This window comes from Mauremys reevesii, linkage group 8 (genome assembly GCF_016161935.1).
Source record: "Mauremys reevesii isolate NIE-2019 linkage group 8, ASM1616193v1, whole genome shotgun sequence".
Classification (NCBI taxonomy): Eukaryota; Metazoa; Chordata; order Testudines; family Geoemydidae; genus Mauremys; species Mauremys reevesii.
In genome coordinates this window covers 69803524-69822278 of record NC_052630.1, presented here as the reverse complement: position 1 = coordinate 69822278, position 18755 = coordinate 69803524, and the positions used below count along the sequence as shown (strand labels likewise).

At 44.1% G+C, this 18755-nt stretch overlaps 1 protein-coding gene across 1 annotated transcript; it reads left to right on the top strand.

The window, feature by feature from the left end:
• Positions 1–846: 846 nt before the first annotated feature.
• On the top strand, positions 847–11286 carry AMY2A (amylase alpha 2A). Its single transcript, XM_039484273.1, has 11 exons — positions 847–915; positions 5545–5760; positions 6447–6593; positions 6825–7022; positions 7740–7970; positions 8934–9067; positions 9155–9277; positions 9372–9471; positions 9721–9842; positions 9945–10070; positions 11091–11286. The coding sequence occupies exons 2-11, from the start codon at positions 5593–5595 to the stop codon at positions 11278–11280; spliced, it is 1539 nt and encodes a 512-aa protein (XP_039340207.1). The 5' UTR covers positions 847–915; positions 5545–5592; the 3' UTR covers positions 11281–11286.
• The last annotated feature ends 7469 nt before the right edge of the window (positions 11287–18755 follow it).

The window sequence follows — 18755 nt, the reverse complement described above, 5'->3', positions numbered from 1 at the left end:
CATGTGTTACAGAACAGGTTAGGAAAACCCACAACCAAAGATGTGGCTATTGATGGCGACTTGGCATTAATGGCTCATCAACACATAACCTAGAGACTTCTCTGAGGAGGCACATATGCCATGGGGGCAGACTAACCTGCATCATAGCAATGATCTTTGCAGCAAGCTGGAAAAATAGTGACATCATCACTTGGCCTCCCCCTCCCCACCCTTACCTTCTTAACATTAAAGAGCTATAATCAGGGCCGGCTCCAGACCCCAGCGCACCACGCGCGCTTGGGGCGGCAATTTGCCGGCAGGGCGGCAGCCAGCTCCGGCAGACCTTCCGCAGTCATGCCTGCGGGAGGTCCACCGGACCCATGGCTTCGGGGGACCTCCCGCAGGCATGACTGCGGAGGGTTCGATGGTCCCGCGGCTCGGGTGGACCTCCCGCAGACGTGCCTGCGGAAGCTCCACCGGAGCCGCGGGACCAGCGGAACCTCCGCAGGCACGTCTGCCAGAGGTCCCCCGGAGCCGCGGGACCGGCATCGCCAGAGCGCGCCCCGCGGCGCGCCGCCCTGCTTGGGGCGGCGGGATTCCTAGAGCCGCCCCTGACTATAATGAATTCACTAAATAACATCAGTGCAATATTTAAGGTTACATATGCAAACATAAGTGTCAGGAAATGTTAACATTAAGACTCCCATAACACTAAGTTGTCCACATTGTTTAAATATATGCTTTAACAGACAATATATGCAATTTAACTAGTCATTAAAGATGGAACAGCATATCTTTTTTTCATGGTATACAGTTCATTGCCAGGTAGGTTAGGAGTCAGTCAGTAGCTGCAGCACTATTAGAGCCCCTACCAAGACAGTTGGGTGAAAGCAAGAAAAATCAGCTCCTGAAAGAATCTCTTTAGTCTCGCTCATTGTGAGTGGGACTCTTTTGGGGGCAATTAATTTTACTATAATGTCTAAAATCTCTCCCTGGGGAGGTGAAGGGTACTTGACTCAGATGTTCCATCTCCCACATTCAAACTGTTGCAGCTCCTGGCCTTCTCCTGGTAGCTTTTTGGTGCTTGCAGTGATAATAAGTGAGTGGGGTGGAGGGGTGTGTGTGTGGAGTGAGTGAGGGTGGGGCCTCGGAGAAGGGGCAGGGTTGTGGGGGTAAGTGTGTTTGGTTTTCTGCAATTAGAAAGTTGACAAACCTAGTGTGGAGTGGGGTTGGGTGATGCTCCCTCCCCCATGGGAGCTTGTTTGGGTCCCTCCACGCCCCCTCCCAGTGTTGCACTCTGCCCCCTGGGAGTGGGGGTGGCATGTCCAACAGTTTGGGGCTCATTGCTCCATCCACCCACTGGCCTACAACAATGCTCCAGGCCCTCCTGTTCTTTCTATGTGTGGCATTGAATTTTGTTTGGGGTTGCATTACTGAATTCTATTTCTTATGTGCTGGGTCAGAAGCCTTGGTAAGAACAGGAGTATTAGTCCAAGGGACAGCATCCGCTTGTGTCCTAGGCACAGAGAGGATTCACCTTGGTTGGTGATACCAGGCAGCACAACAAAAAACCTAGGGCGCTACCATTGGGGAAGGGGTGGGAGAGAAGACCTTCTAACTAGTAAGCATCAAGGAGGAGGCTTGACCCACATGACTTCCATAACTACACCAAGTTATTTTTAAATACTAAAAGCAGTTTGTGCTGCTCTCTGCCTTGACAATATTTTGAATAATAAAAATAAAGCGCCATCTCATACAATCTATGATGAAACACTAAAATCTGTACAGCTGCCTATTTACAAAGAAACTGTTTTTTCAAATATAAGATCTTGTACTGCACCCATCTCCATGGTAGCTGAATAACCTACAGAATTCCCAGTGCCTGTGATTTAAAATTTCCAAGAAAATAAATGTTGTGTGGCAGCATGTGTGTAGGTGTGTGCACACTTCTACACTAGGTGCTTACTGCGTTAAACAGTAAGTGAAGCTTAGATTTTTTTCCCCCACAATGCCTAAGGTACTTGGCTTGATAGTTGGATGTTCAAATGCCTTAGTCTGCTTTGAAAGGCAGATGGAAGATAGGCACAAAGAATACCAGTCTTTATAACTGTTTTTTGCATATCACCAGAAGGCTGTTTTATTACATCGGGGTCAGAATGGTCCTACCTGGATGCATGTTAGGCATCTAAATTCCTCTTGCATCATCTAATTTGCGTTCCTCAATGTGGGGTTAGCTGCCTACTTTAGTTTCATTTAGTGGCAGCCATGTTAGAAATTGTAGGTCAAAAGATTCATAGCTTTTTAAGGCTAGAAGGGACTTTTGTGACCATCAAGTCTTATCGCCTTCATAACATAAGCCATAGGCCTCCCCTGAATTGATTCCAGTTTCAAGGCCAATAGCTGTGGTTGAACCAGTGCATGTCTTTTAGTAAAACATCCAATTTGGATTTTAGAATTTGCAGTAATGGTGACTCCACCACAGCTGGTACGTTGATCCAATGGTTAATAATTACTCACACTGTTAAAAGCTTGCACTTTATTTCTAGTCTGATTGTTGGCAACTTTTAGCCTTTGGCTCTTGTTATACCTTTTGTTTGCTAGACTGAAGACCCCCTCTAGTATCAAATTGCTGTTCCCTGTGCAAGTACGTTGGGGGTCAGATTATAGTGCTGGCCATCTCAGTGTTTTAGAAGCTCTCTAGGTTTTTTTTTAGTTTGAGACTGGATTTAAAAGTTAGATGAGTTTGACCAGCTAGGCATATATTTTTTAATCTATAGCCATCATCGTAACATGTACTGGCTGTTGGCAGTTGGAGGCTTACTGCTGGAAAGCGGGGCCTGCTTGCTGACAACTTACTGTTCTTGTGATGTAACCAGGCTTGTGTGTTAGTTGCCTGTGACTAATCAATTCCTGGTGAGACAATGGGTCTCACAGTTTCTCAACATCTGGCTGTCATTCAGTCACATTGTTAAGCTTTCCATCTTCCAGAGTCTCTTTTTAAGTTTAATACATTTTCTTAATATTTACTTTTCTGTGTGTTTACTAAGACTGTGGAATTTGATTACACTTTGTTTTAGTGGGAGACTATGATATGATGCATCTCTTTGAAATTCATATTGCCTTTGTCTTCGCTGCAAGAACAGAGATAGCTTGTAAAAGATAGCTATTGGTAAAAACCTATTTCAGGTTGTTTGTTGTTTTATTTTTATTTTTTTGCAATGAAGACAGACTTTGTCTCTCTTAAGAAAACCTGACTCACGCCCTCCTTATATCTGCTGTATCATTTCAACTGGTCTGTTCTGCTATTTCCCTATTGCTTGGAGTCCCTTCCACATTTTGGCTAAGATTTGCTCTCTTTCTAAAAGATAAGCTAGAGGGCTTGCCTACACTTGCAAGTTGCAGCGCTCGTAGAGGCTTTCCAGCGCTGCAATTAGTAACCGTCCACACCTGCAAGGCACATCCAGTGCTGCAACTCCCTGGCTGCAGCGCTGGCTGTACACCTGGTCAGGTTGGGGTGTAGCGATTGCAGCGCTGGTGATCCAGCGCTGCTCATCAAGTGTGGACACACACCAGCGCTTTTATTGGCCTCCAGGGAATAAGGAGATATCCCAGAATGCTTTTAACTAAATTACTCTCTTTGTTTTGTTATGCAGCCTCTCTTTGTTTTGTTGTGAACTCCGATCGGAGCTCCGTTGAACTGCTTATCTAAAAAAACAAACACTGATCACAGCAAACAGGAGCTATCTGTACCTGGCTGTGAACGATCAAATGAGAGGCAGGGAGTGAATGTTTGCTTGACAGAGAAACAGCGTTGGATGCAGGCTGTTTGCAATTAAGACTAAGGGTTTGCGAACATTTTGTGATTTTTCAATCCAGGAAGCTAACACACAGTGTTGGCTCCAAAAATCCACTCTCTCTCTCTTCCCCGCTCCCTGTCACAGTACACCACCCTCCACCCCCCTCTTTTGAAAAGCACGTTGTTGCCACTTGAATGCTGGGACAGCTGCCCATAATGCAGCACTCCCAACAGCGCTGCAAATGCTGCAAATGTGGCCACACACCAGCGCTGTTCCTACACAGCTGGATGACCAGCGCTGCAAACTACCAGCGCTGCAAACCGTAAGTGTAGCCATACCCTTAGTTCAACCACAGGTTTTTGGGCTTGATGTAGGCTTTTTTTTATGAAATTTGTGTCCTGCGTTATGCAGAAGCTCAGACTAGCTGATCCCTTTAGCCTTAAAAAGCTATGCATTATAATTCCCTACTATCTCTCAGGCCTCTATCAATCCAGGTAGTAAAATATTAACCAAAGTCACATTAACCTCTTTCTTTCTGATTCTACTCAATTGTTCCCACCAAATCAGCAAGAAAGCACTAATGGTGAATTTAACTTCTGTGACTATAGTCCTTTTGATCGCCAAACTGTTACATATGTTGGGATGCCTTCTGAGCTTTTTCCACATATTTTTTCCAGAACACCTTGTCAAGTTCTGGGAGAACACTTCATCCAGTTCTCTGGGATCCAGAAGACAGCTTGACACTCAGTTTACTTTATTAGGCATATAACTGCTCTTTGCGTATGCTAGCCAGGCCTAGATGCAAGGGGTTTAGGTACAGGGGGATACCATCATTCCAACTCTTGTCATACCACACACCACCTATCCTAGATACCAACTTGCATGTAAAGATTAATTGCTTTGCAGCTTGCATAAGGCATGCGTATCAGTTCAAGGTGTTTCTGACTACATTGTTTACTATAAACATAACCACACTAGTTAGTGTCTATCTCCCTTATTTACTGTAAACACAGTCACAATAGTTAATTGTTTCAGGAGTTACATGTTTGGGTTTGTTCACTAATTACTCATGCATGTCTTGTCTCAACTTGGGATTGCTCATTTCAGCTAAGCCAGTGCTACAATAAAAGACCCAATATGCATTTTTTTGCAACCTACAAAACTACAGCAAAATACAATTTCTTCTGGTTACTCTTAAAATATTTTTAGGCTACAGGGAAAAATACATTTTAAAATAGCCAAAACACAATGCTGCCCACGTGTCCTCTGAGGCAGTGTAGTTCCATGCCGTCCCACCCAAGGGCAATCTATCCTATGTGGCAGACAGATTCTGGACTTTTAAGAAATGATGGAGCCCTCTAGAGGTGCAGTGCAGATGGATGTTTAATATTGAGTATTTCTGGTTCTAAGCCATTGATGCCTTTTAGATCTGTGAGAGCAAACCTCTCAGTTTAGCATCTATCCCTAATGAAACCAATGATATTTTCATATCTGTTTTTTGTCAATGAGTTTGTGTTCCCAGGTGCACTCTCACATGCCAGAGACCTCTGGAAAATTGTGTTGTCATCCTTAAAAAAACACTCACACACACGCCTAATTTGTTTTATTTATAGTTCAAGTTTGTTAGCACAAGTATTTCTTTTATCTTCACCTGTTGAGCACTTCAGACACAATCAGATAAAATGACAAATGGCTAGTTAACCAAATTCTAGGCAGTCATGTGAAATATGTCACATGTAACTGTAACGTGAACTGTACCCTCTTGCAGGACTATAAAGAGCCAGCGAGAAGCGCACAATCCCTCACTTAAGGCACCATGAAGGCTCTTCTTCTGCTAGTAGCGGTTGGCCTTTGCTGGGCACAATACAATCCAAATACAAAGTCTGGGACGACGTCTATTGTCCACCTATTTGAATGGCGTTGGGCTGACATTGCTCTTGAATGTGAACGGTACTTAGCACCCTATGGATTTGGAGGAGTTCAGGTATGTAGCCTCTCATGTTAGTAAGTAGACAGTAAAATTTCTTCATCTTTTGGCATTATTTATTTACCAGAATAAAAGGTCCAGTTCACAGAGAACATGCACCAGAGGTACCATCAGTAGAAATCGGTGATGGAAGTAGGAAATGTTGACAGGTATGTGCCTAGACCAGTCATTGTGAAGGGGTGATTTTCCTTTGTCCTCACTGGGACAGCACCAAAAACCCACATGCTTTCCACTATGCGTCACTTACTTTGTACTTGGAGGAATTAGAATGTAACAATGTATTTCTTATTTAGTACCATTTCAGACATATTTATTCTCCAGTGATGTGCACAAACACCAACTCTTGTCATCCCAATTTAAAAAGAACCTTCTAAATTATTTCAGTCTCCCAGGGTGGTTTTGTCTTTCTTTAGGGAATCAGTCCTAGTAACTTTTGTGAGATGGTGAGCTCCTTTAACTCCCATTGATTTCAATCTGAGTGCTCCCAGGATCAGATCTTGTGATAGCAAGCTCCTTGTCAGAGAGAGTGGGCTGGATTACAGCGTAAATCAGGAATAAAACTGGCATAAGTGATATCTGTTTGTGCTCCTTATATGTGTTGTACAGGACTGAGCACCCTCTCTGTGCTTCTACAAACATCAAAATAATGACTAGTTTATCAAATGACATAATTTCCTTCACAGATATCACCTCCAAATGAAAATATTATAGTTACTAATCCCTCGAGACCCTGGTGGGAAAGGTACCAGCCAATCAGCTACAAACTGTGCACACGATCTGGAAATGAAAATGAATTTAAAGACATGGTGACCAGGTGCAACAATGTTGGAGTAAGTATCTGTGGATTTCCTCCTGTTGAAATAGTGTGGGGAGAAATAACTGATTTCAGATCAGAATAGCTGCCTGTCCTATTTCAAATGAAGGGAGAAGGCTGCAAAGAAGTTAGAAAAGGTGAAGGAATGTAAATAGGAGGAATCAGAGGTGATCCAGTCTGTGAAACTCACAATGTCACTTCACTCTCCTTCGTAAAAACAAACTGAAATGCAAACATTGCTCTCTAGGTTCGTATTTATGTGGATGCTGTAGTCAACCACATGTGTGGATCTGGTGGCGGCTCTGGAAATGGTGCTACTTGTGGAAGCTATTTCAACGCAGGGGCCAGAGATTTTCCTTCAGTGCCATACTCAGCCTGGGACTTTAACGATGGTAAATGTAAAACTGGAAGTGGAGAGATTGAAAATTACAATGATGTGAATCAGGTAATTTATATGTACGTATTTACTCCTCCCTCCCCATCTTCTTGACTAGTCTTTGCTGTTTGACGACCACCTTAATAAGGCAAAAAAATAACAAGATCCTTGGCTGAGCTGATCAGTATGCACTCAATATAAGAAGGTACTTAAGTATGTGCCTAAATTTAATCATGGGAGTATTATCATTGACTTCTCCGATGCTTAGAATTATGCGCCTATTTATGCACCTGCTAGTTACGCACCTGCTAGTTATGCACCTTTCAGCCTCATCACTAACTATTAATGGGAGACATCCTTAGAAAACCCATGGTTCTGCATCAAGTGATGCTGGTAATTCAGTAGGTGATGAGCAAGAAAACTGAACTCTGAGCTCTTGTAATCATTAAATGGTTAATGTCTCCTTTCCCGAATTTAGGGATTTTAGCTTCTTGTGTTTGCCAAATTCCATTGTGCAGTCTCCCTTCCTAAACTCACAGGGCAGCTAGATTTGCAGACAATCTTCACTTCCTGGCCTGACCTGAGAATCACACCACCTAAATACAATAAATTCCAGAGTACATTTTTCCATATTGACTTTGAAGGAATTCAATTCAAAACAGATTTAGCATGTGGATTGAACTGGTTTAGCATACAAGATTAAAAATGTTAAAATGAATATATTTTAATCAAAGATTTATAGTTTGGCGTATGACTCGGTGACATCTCAACTAATTTTTAAAACAGGTCCGTGACTGCCGCCTGGTTGGTCTTCTTGATCTTGCCCTGGAGAAGGACTATGTACGCTCGAAAGTTGCTGACTTCATGAACAACCTCATTGATATTGGGGTGGCAGGCTTCAGAATTGATGCTTCCAAGCACATGTGGCCTGGGGATATGAAGGCATTTTTAGACAAACTGAACAACCTAAATACTCGATGGTTTTCCTCAGGAACGAGGCCTTTTATTTACCAGGAGGTAATCTCGTTTTCTTAATTTCACTCGGTACAGAGATGGGTTCTTTTATGTAACAATACAAATACAGTATGGGCTGGATCCTGCAAAGCACAAGGTTCTGAACACTCTGGACTTGATCTAGCAGAGTACGTAAGCATAGGCTTAACTTAATAAAGAGTACTCTGCAAAATCATGCCCTATATGAAAGAAAGAGTTAAGGGCTAAATTTAAAATTCTCTAATTTTACATGATTGTCAGTTTGCATATACAAATAGGTGCTTTTGTTTTGAAATCAAATAGGTGTATATCTGTTTTTTGCATGCAGATACTTATGCATTTGATCTACACAGGTGCAAATGATGACACAAAGTGTAAGGAAGTGGCAAATCAAGCAAAAATATTCCCTATGGAGTCTAACTTTTGCCACTTAGGAACCTCATTTTTAGTCTTTTATGTTGACACTGGAGCTTTCCAAGACCCCTTGGAAATCTTAAGCGAACAGTTCTCCAGGGCTTTTTAATATGTACAGGTCTAGGAAATTTTATTTTGTTAGCTAACTTCTATTGCACAGCCACCAGAAAGAGCACAGAATTATTTTGTGTAGTCCCTAAGCTAATGATAGAGTGTTTTTTTTTAAATAGAATACTTTTCGCTGTTTAAAAAGCTGACACTAATTACTCCCAGTAAGAAAAAGTTTGGTGTGGTTCTTCTCAAATGTCTCTCGAATTCTCAAACTAAGCATTCTGGCACCGGGGCAATTCTTTTAACACCCACAACAGCTAACAATGCTTGCTATATACAAAATAAGACATTGTAATGTTCTTCATTACACTGAATTTAAGTTGCTTTAGGTAGTAGCAATAAACGTGTTTGAGCAAGTAAACCAAATTATTTCTCTTATAATACAGACCCAGAATTAGTGTTTATTGTATTGCTTTTTAAATAGCTAGGAATGTGCTAACAGCTTTTCCTTACTTTTGCCAGGTAATTGACTTGGGTGGAGAGGCAATTAAAGCCAGTGACTACTTTGGAAATGGCCGAGTGACTGAATTCAAATACGGTGCGAAATTGGGGACAGTCATCCGCAGATGGAATGGAGAAAAGATGGCCTATTTAAAGTATATAGCATTTGGATGAATTGTTAGATTCCTGCAATAGTTGAAATATTAGTGTCAATGTGTTAGACTCATTGTTTGTTTGTTTAGGAACTGGGGAGAAGGCTGGGGTTTAATGGCTTCTGACAGAGCCCTGGTCTTTGTGGATAATCATGACAATCAAAGGGGACATGGTGCTGGAGGAGCTTCTATTCTAACCTTCTGGGATGCCAGGTAGGGAATGCTGTTGGCTGTGTGAGGGTCTTATGATTTTTGTCCTAATGAAGACAGTGTATCTTCATGTGTCTCATTACTCTTTGGCTTACAGACTATATAAAATGGCAGTTGGTTTCATGCTTGCTCATCCTTATGGATTCACACGTGTAATGTCAAGTTACCGCTGGACAAGAAATTTCCAAGATGGAAAGGTAGGTTTCTAACAGTTGAAAATAAATTCACGACTCTTAAGATGAACTTTACCCCTGTGTAGCGAGACAGCGCTGGGCCTGTGCACTACTTAATGCCCATTAACATCCTTAGGGTAGGAGTGGTACTTGAGTGATAAATAAGCCTTGTGTTGACTCTCTGAACAAGAATGAATGTTATCCTGTTTCCTATGTATGGCCTTTTTCCAAGATAGAACATTTAACTTTTATAATTTTATGTTTATCAACAAGGATGTTAATGACTGGATAGGACCACCAAGCAACGGTGATGGCTCAACCAAAGATGTTACAATCAATGCAGATAGCACTTGTGGCAATGGTTGGGTCTGTGAACATAGGTGGCGTCAAATAAGGTAGGAAACTGTAGAGAGAAATTAACTAAAGAGTTTGCAATATATCTTTAACTGAAGTGGGGATATTTTAATTAAAGTCAAGCCTATTTGTTGTATTTTCAGGAACATGGTTATTTTCCGTAATGTGGTTGATGGCCAGCCTTTCTCAAACTGGTGGGACAATGGCAGCAATCAAGTGGCTTTTGGGCGTGGTAATAGAGGATTCATTGTCTTTAATAATGATGACGGGTAAGTAAGTGGGGTGAATAGAAAAGGCCATTTCGGGTGAGTCCTAGGGAGAGGGAAAAAACAACATATATGCAGAAGTGATAATGAAGAGTCAAAACATTGAGTCTGAACTGAAAGCTGAACATGCTAAGAAAGCTGGTAAATACAGTAAGAATCTTTTGTGACGTTTGTGTTCTCTCTCTTGGTCATGTCTAGACTACGGGCATACAGCTAGTGTGCTGAAGCTGTGCTACGGTGTAGACACTTCCTATAGTGACAGAAGGGTTTTTTCCATCACAGTAGTTAACTACCATTGCTTTGAAAGGTGGATTATGTCAATGGAAAAATACTTCCATTGTCCTAGCCATGTGTATGCCAACGTTTAGGTCGGCTTAACTACGGTGGTCTGGGGTGTGGATTTTTCACATCCTGGAGCAATGTAGGAAGGTCATTCTAAATTTTAAGTGTAGACCAGGCCTTAGATGAAGTTTCTGTGGAGGTTATGCCTGTTATGAGAGTAGTATCCCAGAAATATGAGTGACAGGGAACTCCCTGTCTTCTTCATGGTGCTGCAACCTTGCGAGGTGCCTGTGAAGACTTCCCTGAACCCTTTGAATTCATCACTGTTGCTCTTACTTTGGCTAAAGAAGTCACAGTAGACTGAGTATGCTTCCCACACCAGCACTCCCAATCCCACTGGCCAAAGAGTAAAAGATCAGACAGAAGACTAAAACCCATCTGGCCTTGTAGTGCCATCCCATGAGCCACAGGCTAGCATGCAATGGATTACCTAGGAAGGTGGAGGAATCTCCTTCCTTAGAGGTTTTTAAGGTCAGGCTTGACAAAGCCCTGGCTGGGATGATTTAGTTGGGAACTGGTTCTGCTTTGAGCAGGGGGTTGGACTAGATGACCTCCTGAGGTCCCTTCCAACCCTGATATTCAATGATTCTATGACATTTCAAGTTTTTAATTATAGAGAAATAACTGTATTAGAGAGTCTGAATTACCACTTATTCCTTTTCAATCTGTTTTTATACATAGGAGCTTGAATGTGAATTTGCAAACTGGCCTTCCTGCTGGCACTTACTGTGATGTTATTTCTGGGCAAAAGGAGGGCAACTCCTGTACTGGAACAAAAGTCTATGTTGGGTCTAATGGTATTGCCAATTTCCAGATTAGTAACCAGGCTGAAGATCCTTTCATTGCAATTCACGTTAATGCTAAATTATAATGTAAACTGGATGCATCTCTTCCGTTGGTCATTCACCTAGTACTTTTTGTTCTGTGTAGCACACAACAATGAATGATCCTTTAATTAAGAAATAAATAGTAGTAGAGCAAAACTGTTGTTGTACTTTATTTCATTAATGAAACTAACTATTTGTACTATCAGTATGTAAGTGATAGTGATGCTAATACAGGTTTGTAAGAGGCAGTGTAACTAGCCAACAGTGTTGTTTACCATTAGCAGTACTAGTTTGTTTCAGCTGGAGCAAATAAATTAAATTATAAATTATTTTACTGTCATAAGCCCAAATCTGATACATGTACACACACCACTAATATATATTTGAATAATGAATTTAAAGTAGTGAAAACAGGTGAAACTAACACATACATTACACTATATTAAATTATATGATGTCTGTCACACTGCATGGAGTGTCTCACAATCATGAATGCCTGCTTCAGGGCAGACTAACAAGTACTAACAAGTACTCCTTGTACTAACAAGTACACCTTAGAGACTAACAAGTACTCCTGTTCTTTTTGCGGATACAGACTAACACGGCAGCTACTCTAAAAAACGGGCCGACACCCCAAACTGGTAGGACGTTCTATAATTAGAATTCACCAGTCCAGTAGTTAATATGAACTCCTGGATCACTGTAACAGTCTTACCATGGACACTCCCTTAGGCTCTCCAGTCTGTTTTGTCACTGTATTTAGCAATAAATGGTCACTTTTACACACACACTATTCAGGTTGCTCCCCATCCAAAGAGATCCATCACTTATCCAAGATCCACTGGTACCCTGGATCTTAAACCAAGGAAAATGCCTGTAGCCACTCCTGTAATAAGCTATCCTTAGGATTTAATGTGTATCAGCCATTATTGTCAGTTAACATAACCACATAGATTGGTTGTGAAATCTCCATCATTGGAGATTTTTAAGAACAGGTTAGACAAACACCTGTAAGGGATGGTCTAGATAATACTTACTCCTGCCTTAGTGCAGGGGATTGGATTAGATCCCAATCCTACATTTCTAAGGCTATGTCTACACTACAGACCTTACAGCAGCAGAGCTGTACTGCTGCACCTGTGTTGCTGTAAGGTCTCCTGTGTAGCCACTTCATGGTGGCGGGAGTGAGCTCTCCTGCGGGGATGGTGCTGCCTGCACCTACCCCAGCAACAGCGGGGGGTCCTGGGCCGTGTACCGCCACCCACCCTCTCCCCCCACCCCCATAGGCAGCCAGGCTGCCCTCCCCAGCACCCACAGGGGCCCTGGGCAGCCCTCTCCCCCTAGCCCCAAGGTTTATTCACTGGTATTATTAGTAAAAGTCAGTGACAGGTCACGGGCTGTGAATTTTTGTTTACTGCCTGTGACCTGTCCGTGACTTTTACTAAAAATACCCATGACTAAAACGTAGCCTTAATTATAATGTTATGTTGAACAGAAGAGCATGCACTAGACTGGCAACACAATACTCTGCTGCTGGTTCCTGGTCACTGGACTTGAAACCTGCAGTAAGAGGTTGGTCAGTGGGGAATGCATGACCACGCAGATCTGAGAGGTACTTTGGCCGCTATTGGTTTTGGGCCTGGCCCTAAATAGGCTAGCAGACATGGCTGTGAGGAATGGGTGGAGAAGTGACTGAGAGTAATGTGGGTCAAGCTGGGATAGGTTTGAGAAAGGGCTGGCAGCTGGGAGTTTTCAGCTTTCTTTTATGGTGAGAAAAGTTGATGGTTGGATTGGATGTTTTAGAGGAGCACAGCAGTCAGGAAGTTCTCAGAATTGCATTGCATATGAATTGTTCTCAATCTTCGGCATGTGTTGAGGGTTGAATCACTCACTTCATTTAAGTGTCTTCCTGCCTTATACAGAGGGCTTTGTGTCTAATCAGGCCCACTTCCTTTCTGAATATTGCACACAGCCACTGGCAGAGTCTCATCAGGGCTGGCACTTCATGTTAGGGTTATTGTTGTGCTTTTCTAGGCTTCTCTAGAGTCAGAGGTGCAGAAAGAGATGTAGGGAATCTGTGGTGCTGAGGTAGCCCCAAACAATATAATATTGGAGGAAAAGAGCCCTCCTGATTCCAATGGAGAGTGCCAAAATTGCTGCGATGACTCAATGGGACTGTCAGAAAAGGTAATTTGGGTGTGCAGAGAGGGAGGGACTTGGGAGAAGAAAAAGAACAATAGGAGCCTAATAATAAGGAAGACTCTAAACTATTTGGAAACTGACAAGAATACCTGAATTTACTGTCCCTGCAGATAATATCATACACACTTGTCATCTTGTTTTTTTCTCTAGTTATTTGGGGTCTAATTCTGTTTTCTGATTTGTATTCACAGTCCCCATTGACTTTCAGTGGAAATTATATCCACACAGAGGCATAATTTATACTAGTAAATAGAGCAAGTAGAGTAGAATTGAGTCTTTCATGTGTAAAGTATCAGAGAGGTAGCTGTGTTAGTCTGGATCTGTAAAAACAGCAGAGTCCTGTGGCACCTTATAGACTAACAGACATATTGAAGTATAAGCTTTCATGGGTGTAAATTACACTGTACATATCTCCTTCATGCAGGGCCGCCCAGAGGGGGGGGCAAAGGGGGCAATTTGCCCCGGGCCCCGGGCTCCGCAGGGGCCCCCAAGAGAACAGCGGAGGCTCCCGCCTCCGCCCCTCCCCTGGAGCCTTAGCACATCAAGCGGCATGTCTCAGCCGGGGCCCCTGAGCCCCGCCCCGCGCCGCGTGGGAGGGGGCGGGGCTGGGAGCTCCGGCCTGAGCTCTGCTCCCTCCGCTGGGCCCGGAGCTCCCAGCCCCGCCCCCTCCCCACGCGGCTCTGAGCGGGACGGAGCTCAGGCCCCGCCGGGGACACGTTGCGGCTGTTCAGCCGAGGCGCTGAGGCTGCGCGTGAGGAGGGAGCCGGGGGTAAGAGGCTGGGGCCGGGGGGTTGGCTAAGGGGCAGGGAGCCCTGGGGACAGTCAGGGCACAGGGAGGGGGAGGGGGCAGGGACTGGGGGTGGATGGGGTCAGGGCCGCCCAGAGGGGGCAGGGCAAGAGGGCGCAGGAGCTTCTTCGCTCCCGGTCTTCGCCGGTGGGGGATCCTTCTGCTCCGGGGCGGAAGGACCCCCCTGCTGGCGAATTACCGCCGAAGCGGGACCCGCCGCCGACGTGCAGCCCGGTCTTCGGCGGTAATTTGGCGGCGGGAGGCCCTTCCGTTCCGGGACCCGCCGCCGAAGTGCCCCGAAGACCCACGGCGGGGGCCCCCCAGCCGCCGAATTACCGCTGAAGACCGGGCTGCACGTCGGCGGCGGGTCCTGCTTCGGCGGTAATTCGGCGGCGGGGGGCTCCCACCGCGGGTCTTCGGGGCACTTCGGCGGCGGGTCCCGGAACGGAAGGGCCCCCCGCCGCCGAAGACCCCGGGCCCCCGGAATCCTCTGGGCGGCCCTGCCTTCATGCAAAAGCAGGAGGAGCTGTCAGATAGAACTGTATGCATGAGAGCATGAAAGAGAGACTGTCTGAAAGATACTTCAGCAGATTAACATTTGTACTCATGTCTATCTCAGATGAAATGGGGCTTCAATTTTAATTAATTTTTGCCCTTTCAGAAGTGGGATCATTCTAAAGATAATCAAAAGCTAATTCTTTAAATGTCCAAGTCAAATGAAAAATGAGTCTGAATAATTTATGGTCACTGGCCTATATTATTGAATTTTAAACATATGAAGTCTTTGTGAATGGGAGTAGACGGATAACCTTTGCTTACTCATGCCTACACAGGCAAGGCTTGATGGCATTTCAAACTGGAACCTTTATGTCTAGCAGGGCTGCATGGGCCCATTGAGGCCATATAGACAGTATATACAATGACCTTAGTATTCACTGTAGGCTGATGTTGCTCCCTACCTAACACACACAGGCTCTGCTGTATCAGAGACTGAAAGACCAGACCCAAGAGTAAGCGCCACGTGTCGGATATTGTAGTGCAGAACACTATCCCCAAAGCCACCTGGCTGGCCAAACATATGATGCTTTATAATAAAAGAGAAATACCTGCACTGGAGAGTCTGAATTACCACTTATTCCTTTTCAATGTTTTTATACATAGGAGCTTGAATGTGAATTTGCAAACGGGCCTTCCTGCTGGAATTTACTGTGATGTTATTTCTGGGCAAAAGGAAGGTGACCGCTGTACAGGAATACAGGTGCAGGTTGTAGATGACGGCACTGCTAACTTCCAGATTAGTAACCAGGCTGAAGATCCTTTCATTGCAATTCATGTTGATGCTACATTGTAATCCATGCAAGAATGAATGATTCTCTGTATAACATCTCTAGCAAGGAATAAACTGTCTTGGCACAAAAGTCATATTTTTTTTAGTCTCATTAATGAAATACTGTGTCAGTGCTGTAATAGTATTACAGAATAAGTAGCACTGATACAATTTTTTGAGATGGTATAACAGGCCTACACATATGGTTCATTTTAAAGACAACTTCATTTTATTTCACATGAAGACAGTAAAGGAGAAATTAAACCATGAATTGAGATGATTTTACTGTTGTAATTCCAAAACTCAGGAAGGCAGACAAACAGACACACACAGTATAGATGAAGCTTGTAACAGCACCTATTACAGCCGGCTGAAAAAATTGATGTTTTTGGTTTGCTGGCAATGCAAAAGGATTGAAAAAGATCTTGTTTCACATCAAACCTGTGACCTTCTGTACCTCAAAGTGGCACTCTGAAACCCCCATATTCACTACTGTCATATAACTGTATGTTTTGTACAAAATATGCCTTGTGAGGTATCGGTCTTGATCTGTTGAACAATAATAACCTGTTGGATTTTATGTACTATCTTTGTATATGAAGTTATAAAGTATTACTACATGTGTTACAGAAATATGTTGTGAGGTTAGGAACACCCACAACCAAAGATGTGGCTATTGATGGCGACTTGGCATTAATGGCTCATCAACACATAACCTAGAGACGTCTCTGAGGAGGCACATATGGCATGGAGGCAGACTAACCTGCATCATAGCAATGATCTTTGCAGCAAGCTGGAAGAAAAGAAAAATAGTGACATCATCACTTGGCCTCTCCCTCCCTCTCCCCCCCCCCACCACCCCTTGAGCTCAACACCTGGAGGAATGTCTGGATAAGGGTGGTCTCAGGCTGGAAGGTAGTCCCAGCATGAGTACTGGTGAGCTGTAACCTGCTTGTACCATCTGTCAGGGTGAGATATTGTTTGCTTCAGCTCTTGCTTAGAGTAAAAGTTAGGATTTAAAATATATTTACTTTTTATTTTCTTAATGTAATCTCTGATCTGTATGCCTAGTATAATCACGTAAACTCTATCTTTCTGTAGTTAATAAACCAATTTTATATTTTACTTAAAACTGTTTTGGTGGAAGTACTTGGGGAATCTCAGTTCAGTTTACAAAGCCTAGTGTGCATCCATTCCACACTGAGGAAGTTTATTTGTGACACACCACTCATATACAAAGAACATGTATTACGGTGTACAATCCTTTGCCTGATTATTCAAGACACTACTTATTGATTTGATGTGTAATGTGGAACTTTGGGCACCGAACGGCCAGGTGGTCATGCTGTGGGTGACTTAACATATTTCCTCTCAGTCTGCTTTGGGACAAATCTAGGACACAGTACAGATCAAAAAACTTGAACACTAGGCAATCTATTGATTAGCAGGATGGCAAAATAGGGAGGGGATCAGTTTCTGCAGCATGAATTACATTTTATGCACCCTTACCTTCTTAACATTAAAGAGCTATAATCAGGGCCGGCTCCAGACCCCAGCGCGCCAAGCGCGCGCTTGGGGCGGCAATTTGCCGGCAGGGCGGCAGCCAGCTCCGGCGGACCTTCCGCAGTCATGCCTGCGGGAGGTCCACCAGAGCCACGGCTTCGGGGGACCTCCCGCAGGCATGACTGCAGAGGGTTCGCTGGTCCCGCGGCTCAGGTGGACCTCCCGCAGACGTGCCTGCGGAAGCTCCACCGGAGCCGCGGGACCAGCGGAACCTCCGCAGGCACGTCTGCCAGAGGTCCCCCGGAGCCGCGGGACCGGCACCGCCAGAGCGCGCCCCGCGGCGCGCCGCCCTGCTTGGGGCGGCGGGATTCCTAGAGCCGCCCCTGACTATAATGAATTCACTAAATAACATCAGTGCAATATTTAAGGTTACATATGCAACCATAAGTGTCAGGAAATGTTAACATTAAGACTCCCATCACACTAAGTTGTCCACATTGTTTAAATATATGCTTTAACAGACAATATATGCATTTTAACTAGTCATTAAAGATGGAACAGCATATCTTTTTTTCATGGTATACAGTTCATTGCCAGGTAGGGTAGGAGTCAGTCAGTAGTTGCAGCACTATTAGAGTCCCTACCAAGACAGTTGGGTGAAAGCAAGAAAAATCAGCTCCTGAAAGAATCTCTTTACTCTCGCTCATTGTGAGTGGGACTCTTTTGGGGGAAATTAATTTTACTATAATGTCTAAAATCTCTCCCTGGGGAGGTGAAGGGTCCTTGACTCAGATGTTCCATCTCCTACATTCAAACTGTTGCTGCTCCTGGCCTTCTCCTGGTAGCTTTTTGGTCCTTGCAGTGATAATAAGCGAGTGGGGTGGAGGGGTGTGTGTGTGGAGTGAGTGAGGGTGGGGCCTCGGAGAAGGGGCAGGGTTGTGGGGGTAAGTGTGTTTGGTTTTCTGCAATTAGAAAGTTGACAAACCTAGTGTGGAGTGGGGTTGGGTGATGCTCCCTCCCCCATGGGAGCTTGTTTGGGTCCCTCCACGCCCCCTCCCAGTGTTGCACTGTGCCCCCTGGGAGGGGGGGGTGGCATGTCCAACAGTTTGGGGCTCATTGCTCCATCCACCCACTGGCCTACAACAATGCTCCAGGCCCTCCTGTTCTTTCTATGTGTGGCATTGAATTTTGTTTGGGGTTGCATTACTGAATTCTATTTCTTATGTGCTGGGTCAGAAGCCTTGGTAAGAACAGGAGTATTAGTCCAAGGGACAGCATCCGCTTGTGTCCTAGGCGCAGAGAGGATTCACCTTGGTTGGTGATACCAGGCAGCACAACAAAAAACCTAGGGTGCTACCATTGCGGTAGGGGTGGGACCTTCTAACTAGCAAGCATCAAGGAGGAGGCTTGACCCACCCACCCACACATGACCTCCATAACTACACCAAGTTATTTTTAAATACTAAAAGCAGTTTGTGCTGCTCTCTGCCTTGACAATATTTTGAATAATAAAAATAAAGCGCCATCTCATACAGTCTATGATGAAACACTAAAATCTGTACAGCTGCCTATTTACAAAGAAACTGTTTTTTCACATATAAGATTTTGTACTGCACCCATCTCCATGGTAGCTGAAGAACCTACAGAATTCCCAGTGCCTGTGATTTAAAATTTCCAAGAAAATAAATGTTGTGTGGCAG